This window comes from Trichechus manatus, unplaced genomic scaffold (assembly GCF_000243295.1).
Source record: "Trichechus manatus latirostris isolate Lorelei unplaced genomic scaffold, TriManLat1.0 scaffold00131, whole genome shotgun sequence".
Lineage (NCBI taxonomy): Eukaryota > Metazoa > Chordata > Mammalia > Sirenia > Trichechidae > Trichechus > Trichechus manatus.
The window spans coordinates 840,394-855,701 of NW_004444067.1; the positions used below are offsets into that span (position 1 = coordinate 840,394).

General features: G+C 48.0%; 1 protein-coding gene across 1 annotated transcript in view; it reads left to right on the forward strand.

Annotated features, from left to right (window-relative positions):
- Positions 1–2,842: 2,842 nt before the first annotated feature.
- Positions 2,843–15,308, forward strand: part of HIP1R (huntingtin interacting protein 1 related) — a 42,421-nt gene continuing 29,955 nt past the window's right edge. Inside the window, exon 1 of the mRNA XM_004384973.3 lies at positions 2,843–3,057. Coding sequence (XP_004385030.1) covers positions 2,965–3,057 — 93 coding nt within the window. The 5' untranslated portion in view covers positions 2,843–2,964. The remainder of the gene's footprint in view (positions 3,058–15,308) is intronic.

Sequence of the window (15,308 nt, forward strand, 5' to 3'; positions counted from 1 at the left end):
TGATGTCGATTTTGTTGGGGTCATTGCAGGAAGATCCTCATTCCAGGTTTTAACTAGATGGTGCTTAGCAGCCTCTTTCTTGTGACAGAGAACGGACTGAAGATTAGATTAAGAAACCGAACACATTAACCAGGACAGCAGCTGGCAAGGTAGGTGGAAAACCAGGATGGTCTTTGAGAGGCGTTTGTCAAATGAAGAGTGTACATTCATCACTCCTGTAAGGGAGGGTAGCTGGGTTCTCAGCCAGTTGCCTGCTCAGGAGAGCCGGCATAAAAAGAACAAGATAATTTGAGCACTGACTGTACACAGGCCACTGGAGACACAAGAGGGAGCAGAACGAGTGATCCTTGCTTACAGTCTAGGGTGGGAGACAGACCTTAATCAAATAATCACACAAATAGATCATTTAAAGCTGGTAAATGTTATGAGATAAAGGTTTGAGATACCATGAGGGCATAGAGTAGGGACCTAACCCAAGGGTGGAGGGTTCAGGGAAGGCTTCCTGGAGGAAGTAACATCTGAACTCATAGCTGAAAGATGAGTAGATGCTAACGAGGCAAACAGGAGGAGCAAGAGCATTCCAGACAAAGTTCCAGCATATGCAAAGGCCCTGAGGTGGAAAGGAGCATGGCATATTTGTGGACTTGATAGGCCAGGTTGGCTCAAGATGAAGCTGGGGAGAGGCCGGGGCCAGACCATGCACACATGTCAATGAGGCAGTGGGTACTGTATTACAAATTATGTAATAAGCCTGTGATGTAAACCCTACTGTTTGTCGTCTTCGATTTTCCTTAAAATGAGGTCTAATTCATATCCCAAATGTTGGGCCTTTCTAAAACTGTAGAAGTATTAAAACAGTCTAATGGTAAACCCTCACGGCACCCCAAAATGGCACCCTGGTTGTGATGACATGGGGACTCTCAGGCAGCCAGTCACAGAGCCAGCACTAGAACCAGGTATCCCTCCCGGAAGTGTCCTGAGAGATGAAGAGTGAGGATGCCTACATCCCTGAGTACACCAGGCATGCTTCTTCATGAAGCTAAGCTCTGTGTCTAACTGTACCAAACTGTAGGAGTTATTTACTCACTTTTCCATCTCTTCAGTCAGCCCTTCATTTTACATGCATTTTGCTGAACATTGCTATACGCCCGGCACCCTGCTAGGTACTGAGGATTTAAAAACGAGTAACACAAGGGGGTCCTTGCTTTCTGGTAGCTCAAAATCTTACCTACAAGTGATACTTTATAGTTAGAGATGTATTAGCAAAACATTCAGGGACTCTAAAGAGCAAGCCTATGGCAGTACAGTCACCAAAGTTATTGTCCACAACATATAGTACAGGCGAAGGCTGTTGAGAGTACAGACTTTGAAATCAGGCAGGTCTGCATCTGGATCCTGAAGGCACCACCCACCAGCTGTGTGAACTTGGGTGCCCTCAACCTCTCTGAGCCCATTTCCTTGTCTGTAGCAATACCACCACCAACTTTAAGTAAGATTAAATGGGATCTACTGCTTACCAAGTGCTGGGCATGGTGCCTGGCACATAGGAATCTGCTCTGTTATTAATAAAAAGAGAAGTCGTTGGTTGCCAGTGTTGTCCCTGTGGCAGATGTTTTAGTCACAGAGGGATTGTTGCATGGTTTAAAAGAAGATGCTGGCTAAGTGTGAAATGCACTCGAGAACTGCTTTTGTTGGATGTGGAAAAAGGAGCCTGAGAAACAGCTGGTATGGAGCAAACAAACCCCTTTACTGTGGCCTAGCTATTGACTAGGTTGCTGAGGATTACCAATGAGATGACACATCAAAGGGCTCAGCCCAGTGACTGGCAAATAATAAGACTCAATAAATATTAGCTATTGTTATTTTTCTATTGTTATTCCGCTAAAGCAGCTTTTCAGGAATTGGGATTAGATAAAGCATGGTTAGTGGTTTTTTAAGGGAGGTTGTTATTACCTCTATCAGGGAATTTCACACCTATATTCTGATAGGAAGGCTTAGGCCAGCAGAAACAAAATACCAGCCATCTGGGAGCATACACTGGGAAGAATTTGGCCTTGTAAAAAATCAATCTTGCAACCAACGACTTTAAAAGCAAGCCAATAACTAATTTTTAAAAAGTCTCATGCCATCTCCTGTGGCATCTTTTTGGCGTTCTTGGTCCGGTTCTGTCTGCCTAATACCATCATCCCCAAGCAGACTGTCCCTCTGCCCTGGCCAGGTGGCTGCATGCGGAGCTCTGTCTCTGAGAATTCACTCCCCAGCCCCGCGCTGGGAGCAGCTGCAGTCGCGTTAGAGATGCACAAAAAGGAAACTGCTTAATTGTAGGAATTCTGACACACAATACAAGACCAAAAGGGGGAGAGCTTGTTGTGCTTCCATTGGCCAGACTCACGGAGGCCATATTTTCTCAACCAGACTCAGTGAGCTCGGGGTGGAGGGGAGAACTGCCCCCGCCCAGGCCCGTGAGGCAGAAGGAGGGAGGGGATCTTTCTACTCGGCCCGGTTGCGGGAGGCGGGAAACGTGCGGGGTGGAGGGGCTGTGAGGCGGGCTGTGAGAGCTGGAGGAGCTGTGAGGGGTGCAAGGGGCTTGCCGGTTGGAGGGGCTGTGAGGGGGACTGTGAGGGGTGGAGGGGCTGTGAGGGGTAAAGGGGCGTGCGGGGTGGAGGAGGGCTGTGAGAGGGGCTGTGAGGGCAGCTGTGAGGCGTGGAGGGGCTGTGCAGGTAGGAGGGCTGGGGCCGTCGGCCCCACCTGGCGGGGAGGGGCGGGGCCGGAGGTGTGTGTGCGCGGTGGGAGGTGTGTACAGAGGGGCGGAACGCCGGTGGCCCCTCCCCCAGATGGGCGGGCGGCCGCGGGGGGCGCTGTGCCGCTGCGGCTGCGGCCTGGGTGCCTAGGCTCGGGCAGCCGCGCCGTGACGCTCAGTCGCGCGGCTCCGGGCGGGAGTGGAGACAACGCGGCGGCGGCAGGATGAACAGCATCAAGAACGTGCCGGCGCGGGTGCTGAGCCGCAGGCCAGGCCACAGCCTGGAGGCGGAGCGCGAGCAGTTCGACAAGACGCAGGCGAGCGGCCCCCTCCCCTCACCCTGCCCTCTCCTCACCCGGTTCCTCAGGCCCGGGCGGCCGCCGAGCTCTGGGCGGGGCGGGGGGCGGCTCTGGCCGGGGCCGGCCTGCGACCTCCTCCGGGCGCCGGGGCCCGACGGCCACCCTCCACCCCTGCCGACCTCCCGGCCCCGCGCGCTGGGGAACCGGAAGCCGCGCGCCGCGCTCCGCTGGGCGCCGGGGCCCAGGTGGGTCGGGCCCCAGGTGCGGAGCGGACGGATCTCTCCGGAGCGGCCGCGCCCCTCCCCGGACCCTGCGGGCGGGCCCCTGCCACGTTCTCCCCGTCCCTGAGAAATAAGGTGCCCACCTCGGGGAAGCGGTGTGTTTCCTTAAAGGAAGCTCCCTGTTTCCTTTTCCCTGGCGCCGTGTCCCATTATCCGCCAGCTGACAAGTTTCTCGTAAGCGGCCAGACTCGTTCGTCCGAGCGCTGGCCCACAAGTAGACAGGCTCCCACCCCCTTATTAAACCTGACCGACAGAAACTTCCTGGGGCCCCCTCCTTCCCCTTCCCACGCTGCCTCCGTTTCCCCCAAATGATAGCCCGTCCCGGGGAGGTGATTTTAAACGTGAAGTAATTAGGTACGTGTGTGCGGCTGTGCCGAGGACGCGCGGTGAGGGCGGGGCGGCGCTTCGGGTTTTCTGTTCCTTTTTATTTTACAAACTCGGATGTGCTCTTATACCTTGGGAGGAGGACAGATTTGTTTCTATGCCAAAATAATTCAGCCAAGACTGAAATGGCAGAAAAATTCTACCCCCGTGGCTAAAGGAAGCCAAGGGACACCCCCCACCCACCGGCCGTATGGTGACATTTTTCCCACTTCTCTGTGCACAAAGCTCCAACTTCTGCGGTTGCTTTCAAATCAAGTTCGCCCATGCAGTCTTCAATAGCTTTAGTTTCAAAATTAAAAAAAAAACACAGGGAGACCATCTACCCCTTGCGCTTGTGATTGGCAGTGACAAGCGATAAAATCTGGAGACACCCAGGGTTTATGAAAGCTGACAAGTGCTGGAATCAACCTGGCCCCAAATAACTAATTTCTCTTTGTGATCATCATTGTAGTCATCTGGTCTCCAAAGGTGGCATTTAATGTAAGGTGATGAAAATAGTTAATAATGTGGTAACATTAACATAATTGGTATTGTAATAGGAACTTGTGGAAGGCGGTGAGGAAAACTTAATTGGCACAGAGGGGCTGGGTGTTGTCAGAAGCTTTATTTGTTCATTGGTTTTTAGATTTCCTTGCTTTTGAGGCGGTATAAAGAGGCCTGATTGCTACATAAAGGAGATGCAATTTAAAGGGTCAGGTTCATTGCTCTTGCTCTCAAATTACGGTAAATCAAGGGCAACCTTTGTGAATGTCAAAGAGAAAGAATCTCTGAACAAGGACCCTATCGGGTGATTGGTAAACAGGAAGGTGGCTTTCTTGTTTTGTCTTTGCTGGTTGGATTTCTCTCAGAGGCTGAGAAGGTTACTTACAATGAAGAACTTTCTAATGGGTGAGTCTCATAGGATTTACCCATCCCAGGACTCTTTTTTTCTGGAAAGATGGAGTTTGGTGTCAGGGCCTGGGTTTACTTGTCTTCATAGTGACTTGTTGTTGTGAGGTGCTGTCGAGTTGGTTCTGACTCATAGCGACCCCATGCACAACAGAATGAAACCCTCCCGGTCCTGTGCCATCTTCACATTGTTACTGTGCTCGACTTATTGAGGGATATAAGAATGAGTTTTTGTGCATGGTTCATATTTAACAATTAGATTTTTAACAGGTTAATATTTAATATGAGAAATACCTAGTGAGCTGCTGTCCAGGTCCCACGACTGGAAAGGACCAGGAGAGTTGAGATTGCTGCTTACAAGCTGGAAACTGCGCAGCCAGGCCACAGGCCTGCCTGCCCGGGTGACTGCCTCTTCTCAACACTGACACAGTGCTGTGTGTTGTGGGGGAGCACCACGGTTTCCAGCACTGAAGTCCCCATAGCCTGCCTTTCCTCTCCTGGGCCCCTGGGTTCAGAGGAAGAGAAGTGCTTTCATGTTAGCTTTCTTGATGGGACACACCCTGTTTTGGAAAGGTCTCTGAGGTTAGCACTCAGATAGACGTGTTAAGGCAGGGCAGTCAGGCTTCTTTTTGGAACCTGGTACTTGTGATTATTTCATGGTGGGAGGGAGTCTGTATGTAAAAGAGTGAGTGTGTGTGTGTGTGTGTGTGTGTGAGAGAGAGAGAGGATATAATACTTGGGGAGGTATCCAGAAAGCTGATCTATTTGTTTCTTCCCCATGACTTTAATCCCTGTGGTGATAATCCCTTTTAAAAGTGGAGGACAAAGTTTTTTTTTTTGTTTTTTTTTTCCTTCTTTTTCTGTATGCGGAATGTGAAAATTGCTGTATCACTTAAAAGATAACACGATACCATGGAAAGCCCTTTGCAGACAAGTAGACCTTTGTTTCACCTACATGTCGCTGGGCAAGTTGCTTAACCCCTAAATCTGTTTCCTCATCTCTGTGAAAATAGGGATAATTCCATTTACCTTACAGGGATGTTTTAAAGTATAACAGAGATGCTGTGTGGTTAACTGAATAATAGCCCCCCCAGAGGTGTCCTGGTCCTAATCCCCGGAACCTGTGAATGTATTACATGACCTGGTAAGGAGAATTAAGGTGGTAGGTGGAGGAGCCCTGGCGGAGCAGTGGTTAAGTACTCAGCTGCTAACCGAAAAGTTGGCGGTTTGATCCCACCAGTTGCTCTGCTGGGAGAAAGATGTAGCAGTCTACTTCCCTAAAGATCACAGCCTTGGAAGCCCTATGGGGCAGTTCTGCTCTATCCTGTAGGGTCGCTATGAGTTGGAATCAACTGGACAGCAATGGGTTTGGTTTAGTTTGGTATGGAGAATTAAGGTTGTAGGTGGAATTAAGGTGGCTAATCAGCTGAATTTAAGATAGGGAAATTATCCTGGATTATAGTGGTGGGCCCAGTGTAATCACAGGAGTCTTTAAACGTCAGGATAATGTGATGCAAGAAAGACTTGACCAGCCATTACTGGCTTTGAAGGTGGAGGAAGGAGCCAAGAACCAAGGAATGTGGGCAGCCGCTAGAAGCTTGAGAAGGCAAGGAAGTGGATTCTGCCCTAGAGCCTCCAGAAAGGAACACAGCGCTGACTTCTTCATTTTAGCCCAGTGAGACCCATTTCAGACTTTGGACCTCCAGAACTGTTAGATGATAAATATGTGCCATTTTAAGCCACTAAGTTTGTGGTGATTGGTTACAGCAGTCATAGAAGGCTAATCTATGTAAAGCACGTAGCACAGTACCTGGTACATAGTAGGTGCTCAGCCAGTAGTCAGCCTTCTTTCTCCCTCCCCTTCCCGCTGAAGTAGTTCTAAAATTGGAGAAATAGTCCAGACCTTCCACTGGAGAGGAGACCCATTTTGAAGCACATCGTAGATGAAGACTTAGCAGATAGGAGTCTTGGAAATTCCAAACGTGAGTCCTGCTTTTTCCTTATCTTTGCCTTTGTTTCTCTGGGCCTGTTTCCCCTGCAGGACATGGAGTTGGTGTTGTTAGGTGCCGTTAAGTCGATTTCCGACTCACAGTGACCCCATGTGACAGAGTAGAATTGCCCCATAGGGTTTTCTAAGATGTAATCTTTACAGAAGCAGATAGCCAGGTCTTTTCTCCTGTGTAGCCACTGGGTGGGTTTGAACCACCAGCCTTTTGGCTAGCGGCTGAGCGTTTAACCATTGCGCCACCAGAGTCCAAAAGCTTCCTCTCAGATCAGGACCAGGGAGAGCCTTTATGTTACAGTGAGAGGCCATCAGCAGTGGGGCGTGTGCTCAGCAGGCCAAATCCAGTGGGTGGGCATCAACCAGAGCGCAGATGTAAACCCCCCAGGCCCAGGGGCTTTCCAGGGGAGGAACTGCTGAGTGCAGCTGCTTTCCAAACAAGACATTTCATAGGTCCAACCTCCCAGGCCAATAACACAGTACCCACAGCCTCTGGGGAACCAAAACATGGTAAAGATTAACATTTATTGATGCTCAGGGAGTGCTCAGACCCTGGTTGCCACTAGGACAGTGCCATCCAGTAGAAATAGAATGAGAGGCACATGTGTCATTTTAAATTTTCTAGTAGCCTCTTTAAAAAGTAGACAACCAGGTGAAACTTATTTTAATAATAGATGTTATTTAACCCAATGTGCCCAAAATATAAGCAGCCCTGGTGGCATAATGGTTAAGTGCTTGCTGTTAACCAAAAGGTCAGCAGTTCGAACCTACAAGCCATTCTTAGGGAGAAAAGACTTGGCTATCTGCTCCCATAAAGATAAGAGACTTGGAAACCCTATAGGCAGTTCTACTGTGTCATGTCGGGTCACTATGAGTCAGAATTGACTCAGTGACTGTTTAACAGAGTTTTTTTTTTTTCCTTTTGGTTTTAGTTTTTAAGGGCTAATGCTTGTAGGCTATTTGATTATCCTCTTTGGTGAACTAGGGGCCCTGGTGGCACAGTGGTTAAGTGCTGGGCTGTGAACCAAAAGGTTGGTGGTTCGAACCCACCAGCTGCTCCTCGGGAGAAAAATGTGGCAGTCCGCTTCCATAAAGATTATAACCTTGGAAACCCTGTGGGGCAGTTCTGCTCTGTCCTATAGGGTCTCTATGAGTTGGAATCAGCTCGACAGCAGTGGGTTTGGGTTTTGGTGTTGTTTGGTGAACTGTCTGTTCAAGTTCTATGCCCATTTTTTGACTGGATTGTTTGTGTTTTTTTGTTAAGGTGTAGAAGTATTTTACATAATTTCCATATTAGACCTTTCCTGGATGTGTTGTTCCCCTGGTATTTTTTCAGAAGTTCCCCAGCTAGGTGATTCTTTAGACCCTCGTTTAGCCCACAGGACACAAACAGGTGTTTGGGAGTGTAACCTAAGTTTCAGGTGAGATGAGGTTTGAGAGCTGTTCCTGACTGTGCGGTATCGTTCAGACTCCATGTTGGTCCCTCTGCGGACCACCCTCCCCGTGTCGCCATCACCACCTCTGCGGGCTCCTGCACAGGGACGTGCTCACTCCCACCCTCATCTCTTCGTTATCCCTTGTAAAACTGTACTGTGATGCTCCCAAGTCACCTGCCCCTTTCTGAACCTCATTTTCTTTATCGGTAAAGTGTTGACAATTTTTGAAAAGTTCCCGGGCCCAGGAGTTTAGGGAGAAATCTAACCCATGTGGTGGATAACCAGACCACTGTGCTGCTGTCTGGGGGGCCGCTGTAAGCTCCCTGGGGGAGGAACGGGCCCTGTCTTCTCCTCCCGCGTCCCCGCGTGCAAGCTTGGTGCCGGGGCCGGTAAATATTGGTTGATTGACAAGTGAACAGAGGCAAGCCAAGGCTCCTTTCTGACAAGAAGAGAGAGAACCAGACTCACAAGCCGTCTAGGACGCTACCCGCAAAGGTCTCAGCAGCTGCCCTCCCTGCTTCTCCTGCATGGCTGACCAACCATGCCACGGAGTCCCAGGCAGGAGGGGGTCGCAGGCAGGGCACCAGGCCCTTCCCTGTGCACGCTGCATGTTCCTGGGACACGCCCTTCCACCTTGTCCCGCTGTACCAGCTCGAGGATGGTGCTGGTGGTGTCCAAGCAGGCAGCGGACTCACTGAGTCCTGGGCTGCCCGAACCCTTCTGGGTTCAGCTGCTAACCCAAAGGATGGAAGTTTGAGTCCACCCAGAGGTGCTTCAGAAGAAAGGCTTGCTGATCTGCTTCCAAAAAATCAGTCATTGAAAACCCTACTCTGACACACATGGCGTCGCCATGAGTCAGAGTTGACTCGATGGCAACTGGTGTTGGGGGTGGGGGCTGCTAGGCTTTAACGGCCCCCTCCTGTCTTTGACAAATGTTCATCCCCATGACACCTTCGTGCCAACCACTCACTGTGTATCTGTTGGCCTGTCCTGGGACCTTGGGGTGTGCTGTGGAAAGGTTAACCTCAGTCTGTCCCCGCCCTGAGTTCTCATTTCCCTGAAGGAGGTGGGGGAGGGGAGGTGGTAGCTACACCACAGCCGAGCAGCTGAGAGCAAGGCTGCAAGGCCAGATTGCAGGTTTAGCTCCTTCCCCGCTCTGTTCCTCAGTCTCCTCATCTGCAAAATGGGGGGGTGGGGGTAGTAATATCATCGGCAAGGGTGGGTGTAAAGATTCACAAGTGTTGACGTGTATATAAAGCGCTTAGCTCGGAGCCTGACTCATGGCAAATTCTGTCTGTTAGCTCTTGTATTATGTAGAGAAATAGACTGGGCCGAATAGAAATAGAAGTAATGTCCCTCTTGGGTGCCACTGTGACCTTAGTTTGGCCAGCTCTAAGCGAGGACGACAGGAGCTAGGGCTGTTTGGAAGGGAAGCTGCTCGTGACTGGTATGGCCGACTCAGGAAGGGAGGAGACAGCCCATTCCTGGAAGAAAGAGCCTGCAGGTGCTCACTTCCCAAAGCTCTCCACACGCACGCCCCTTCCTCTGGTGACATTGTGCTCTGGAAGGATGTCCCGGGGGAGAGCCCCTGAGAGGTGTCACTTCCTTCTCAATGGGGACCTTGCCCAGGCTGGCATCCCATTTGTGAATGAACCTGGCTGGCCACTTGATTCCAGCAGCTCGAAGTGGAAACGCTGGGATCGGTGGAGGCCTCCTTGGCTGTGGGACAGGGAAACCCAGCCAGGAACCCGAGAAGCCGGCCCCAGAACCGGGGAGCCTCTGCCAACCCGGCCCTGTTCCTCTTGGTAGATGCCTATTTATTTCCAAGGCTAACTCAAATATCACCTTGTTTGTGAAGCCGCCCACTGCTCCCCTCCTTACACTCCTGAGTTCTGATTACATATTATCCACATGGCTTCCTGACTCCCTGACCAGCTGAGCCCGTGCCAGCAGAGCTGGGAGGAGTGGACAGATGTTGGGTGGGCGTGTTTTAGGTACAGGGTCACAGGAGAAGGGGTGACAGGTGCACTCCCTCCCCGCCCCCCGCTGAGTCCGCTCAACACCTTGTTAATATCTATGCTGTCCGCTTAACCCTGAGCCCCTCCAGGCAGGGACAGTACCTGACTGGGGAACCTTCCATATATGTGCGCTGAACGAATGAATGAGTGAATGAATGAATGAATACGTTGCCAGTGCTTCTTTTTTTTTTTTTAAGTTTAAAATTATAATTCTTTATTGTTACCAGTGTTGAGCTTTTTGTAGGTCCCTTACATTTGCCTATAAACTGCTTCTTAGTCTCTTTTGACAATAGAGGGTCGTTGGTCTTCAGATATATATATATTTTTAATTACCTCGTGTTTTAGGAGAAAGTTTATAGCACAAATTAGTTTCTCATTCAAAAATTTATACACAGATTGTTTTGTGACATTGGTTGCAATCCCTGTAATGTGTCAGCACTCTCCCCTTTTCTCTTTCCACCCTGGGTTCTCCTTGTCAATTTATCCAGGTTTCCTGTCCCTTCCTGCCTTCTCATCTTTGCTTTTGGGCAGGTGTTGCCCTTTTGGTCTCATATTCTTGCTTGAACTAAGAAACACATTCCTCACGAATGTTATTGTTTGTTTTATAGGCCCATCTAATCTTTGGCTGAATGGTGGACTTTGGGAGTGGCTTCAGTTCTGAGTTAGCAGGGTGTCCAGGGGCCATAGTCTCAGGGGTTCCTTCAAGTCTCTGTCAAACCAGTACATCTGATCTTTTTTTTGTGAATTTGAATTATGTTCTACATTTTTCTCCCACTCTGTCCAGAACCCTTTAATGTGGTCCCTGTCAGAGGGGTTGGTGGTGGTAGCTGGGCACCATCTAGTTCTTCTGGGCTCTGGCTGGTGGAGGTTGTGGTTCATGTGGTCCATGAGTCCTTTGGACTAATCTTTTCCTTGTGTCTTTGGTTTTCTTCATTCTCCTTTGTTTCAAATGTGATAGGATCAATAGATGTATTTTAGCTGGCCACTTGCAAGCTTTTAAGACCTCAGATGCTACTCTCCAAAGTAGGATTTAGAACATTTTCTTTATGAAGTATGTTATGCCAGTTGACCTAGATGTCCGCTGAGACCATGGTCCCCAGCCCTCAGCACCAGTAACTCGGTCCCTCAAGGTGTTTGGATGTTTCTAGGAAGCTTTTATGACTTTGCCTTGGTCAGGTTGTACTGACTTCCCCTATATTGTGTGTTCTCTTTCCCTTCACCAGAGTTAACACTTTCCTACTATCTAGTTAGTGATTTCCCCTCCCACCCTTCCACTCCCTGATAACCATCAAAAATTGTTTTTTTTCTGTGTGTAAACCTTTTCTTGGATTTTTGTAATAGTTATCTCATACAGTATTTGTCCTTTTGTGACTGACTTATTTCACTCAGTGTAATGCTGTCCAAATTCATCCACGTTGTGAGATGTTTCACAGGTTCATCATTGTTCTTTATCGTTGTGTAGTATTCCACTGTGCATACGTACCGTAATTTGTTTATTCATTCATCTGTTGATGGGCACTTAAGTTGTTTCCATCTTTTTGCCATTGTGAATAATGTTGCAGTGAACATGGGTGTGTGTATGTCTATTCGTGTGATGGTTCTTATTTCTCTAGGATATATTCCTAAGAGTGGGATTACTGGATCGTGTGGTATTTCTAGCTTTTTAAGGAAGCACCGTATCGTTTTCCATTTTACATTCCCACCAGCAGTGCATGAGAGTTCCAATCTCCCCACAACCTCTCCAGCTTTTGTTATTTTCTGTTTTTTTGATTAGTGTCAGTAATGTCAGGGTAAGATGGTGTCTCATTGTAGTTTTGATTTGCATTTCTCTAGTGTCTACTGATCGCATTTCCTCCTGTGTCTGTTAGCTGCCTGAATGTCTTCTTTGGTGAATTGTCTGTTCATATCCTTTGCCCATTTTTTAATTGAATTATTTGTCTTTTTGTTGTTGAGGTGTTGAAGTATTCTGTAGATTTTAGAGATTAGATCCTTGTCGGATATGTCGTAGCCAAAACAATTTTCCAAGTCTGTAGGTTCTCTTTTTACTCTTCTGGTAGTCTTTTGATGAGCATAAGTGTTTCATTTTTAGGAGCTCCCAGTTATCTCATTTGTCTTCTGGTGTTTATACCTTGTTAGTTATGGTTTTGGTTGAATTTATGCCGTGTATTAGGGCCCTAGCATTGTCCCTATTTTTTGTTCTATGGTCTTTAACATTTTAGGTTTTATATTTAGGTCTTTGATCCATTTTGAGTTAGTTTTTGTGTATGGTGTGAGTTATGGGTCCTGTTTCATTTTTTTACAGGCGCACATCTAGTTTTGCCAGGACTGCTTGTTAAAAAGACTTGTCTTTTCCCCATTTAATGAAGTTTGGTCCTTTGTCAAAGATCAGCTGACCATAAGTGGATGGATTTACATCTGAGTTCTCAATTCTGTTCCGTTGGTCTGTATGTCTGTCATTGGATCAGTACCAGGCTGTTTTGACTACTGTCGCTATATATTATATAGTAGATTCTAAGATCAGGTGGTGGGAGGCCTCCTACTTTGTTCTTTTTCTTCAGTAACGTTTTGCTTATCTGGGGCCTCTTTCCTTTCCGTATAATGTTGGTGATTAGTTTTTCCATCTCATTAAAGAACGCTGCTGGTATTTATATTGAGACTGCGTTAAATCTACAGATCACTTTGGGTAGAATTGACATTTTCACAGTGTTGAGTCTTCGATCCATGAGCATGGTATGTTTTTCCATTTATGTAGGTCTCTTTTGGTTTCTTGCAATAGTGTTTTGTAGTTTTCTTTGTACAGGTCTTTTACATCCCTGGTTAGGTTTATTCCTAAGTATTTTATCTTTTTAGAGGCTATTATAAATGGTATTGTTTTTCCTGATTTCCTTTTTGATGTTCTCTTTGTTGGAGTATAGGAATCCAGCTGATTTTGTATGTTGATCTTGTATCCTGCTACTCTGCTGAATCTTTCTATTAGTTCCAGTATTTTTCTTGTGGAATCTTTCGGGTTCTCTATGTATAGGGTTATGTCATCTGAAAATAGGGATAGTTTTACTTCTTCCTTTTCAATTTTGATGCCCTTTATTTCTTTTTCTTGCCTTATTGCTCTAGCTAGGACTTCCACCACATGTTAAATAGGAGTGGTGGTAAAGGGCATCCTTATTTTGTTCCCATTCTCAGGGGGAATGCTTTCAGCCTCTCTCCTTTGAGAATGATGTTGGCTGTTAGTTTTGTGTAAACAAACAAACAAAGAAACCCATTACTGTCCAGTTGATTCCGACTCATAGCGACCCTATAGGGCAGATCAAAACTGCCCCATAGGGTTTCCAGGGGGCGGCTGCTGGATTCAAACTGCTGACCTTTTGGTTAGCAGCCAAGCTCTTTAACCACTGTGCCACCAGGGCCCCTGGTTTTGTGTAGATGCCCTTTATTATGTTGAGGGATTTCCCTTCTATTCCTACATTTTATTGAGAGTTTTTATCAGGAATGGGTGTTGGACTTTATCAAATGCCTTTTCTGTGTTGATTGAGATGATCATGTGATTCTTTTCCTTTGTTCTATCTATGTGGTGGATTATGTTGATTGATTTTCTAATGTTGAACCATCCTTACGTACCTGGGATGAGTCCCACTTGGTCGTGGTGGGGTTTTTTTTTTTTTTTTTTTTTTTAATATGATGCTGAATTCTGTTGGCTAGAATTTTGTTGAGAGTTTTTGCATCTATATTCATGAATGATATTGGTCTGTAATTTTCTTTTTTAGTGGCGTCTTTGCCTGGCTTTGGTATCATGGTGATGCTGGCTTCATAGAATGAATTCAGGAGTATTCCTTCCTTTTCTATGCTCTGAAATAGTTTGAGTAGTACTGGTGTGAGCTCTTTCAATGTTTGTAGGTGCTTCTTGAATGCACAGGAAGCTGACAACCCTCCTTCTTTGACACAGTCTGCTTGTTGAGGCCTGAGGGGCCCACGGCACCCACTCCAGAGAGGCTGAGGTGATGGAAAAACGTTTAGTTCAGACGCGATGGCTTTTTCTTCTGCTAAAATAAGCACACTCCTCAAACTGCAATAGGTTCTCTTGCCTGGGAGTGACTCAGCCCCCTGGCTTGCAGGGTGGACAGGTTTGGGGAGTGATGTCACCAGGGCCCGGGGGTGAAACCATCCAGGCTGGCTGCTCCTGACTCAGGAGGACTGCCCGGAAGAGGGCTGAGTCCTTGCATTCCTCGAGGGCTGAGTCCTTGCATTCCTCGTGTGTCACCCTCAGAGCCTGAGGGAGAGGAGGCAGTTGGCCAACTGTGACTTTGTGAATGGAATCCCCGTGAGAGATAGGATCCTTCCCTGGGCTCCCACGCTTAGCCAGAGTCCTATATTTGCTTCCATCAGTGGCCTTTGTGGTCAGAAAAGCATTTGAATGGGACTTGTCTACCCTTCAAACAACTCTTTGGAAATGCAAAAGACAAATAGCTCCCCACTGTGCCCATGTCTATGCCCGGCTCTTTGAAGATGGAGCCAGGAGCGGGGGCAGACAGGTCCCCATATAGTGTACTTACAGCTGCGGGAGAAGGGGTGGCAGTGGGGACAGAGTATAAGCGGTAGGCAAACCACATAATTTCAGATAACGGATGCTCTGTGTGGACTTAAATAGATGCCGTGCCAAGTGTCCTCCGAGAGGGAGGGATGATGGGGATGTTCTAGCACAGAGCTGGGTGACCAGAGACAATATGGGCTGCGGGTGGGGACCAGCCTGCCACATTTGAGGAAGAGAAAGGATGGCGCAAGTGGCTAGGACACAGCGAAACGTGCTTACATTCTGGAAATGTCTTAGACGGGTTTTGTGAGTGCTGACATTCTAGGAACGTCTTAGACAGGCTTTGTGAGTGCCCACATTCTGGAAACGTCTTAGGCGGGCTTTGCGAGTGCCCACATTCTGGAAACGTCTTAGGCGGGCTTTGCGAGCGCCCACATTCTGGAAACATCTTAGATGGGCTTTGCGAGTGCCCACATTCTGGAAACGTCTTGGACGGCCTTTGTGCGTGCCCACACTCTGGAAACGTCTTGGACAGCCTTTGTGCATGCCCACACTCTGGAAACGTCTTAGACGGCCTTTGTGCGTGCCCACACTCTGGAAACGTCTTAGACGGGCTTTGTGAGTGCTTACATTCTAGGAATGTCTTAGATGGGCTTTGCGCATGCCCACACTCCGGAAACGTCTTAGACGGCCTTTGTGCGTGCCCACACTCCGGAAACGTCTTAGACGGCCTTT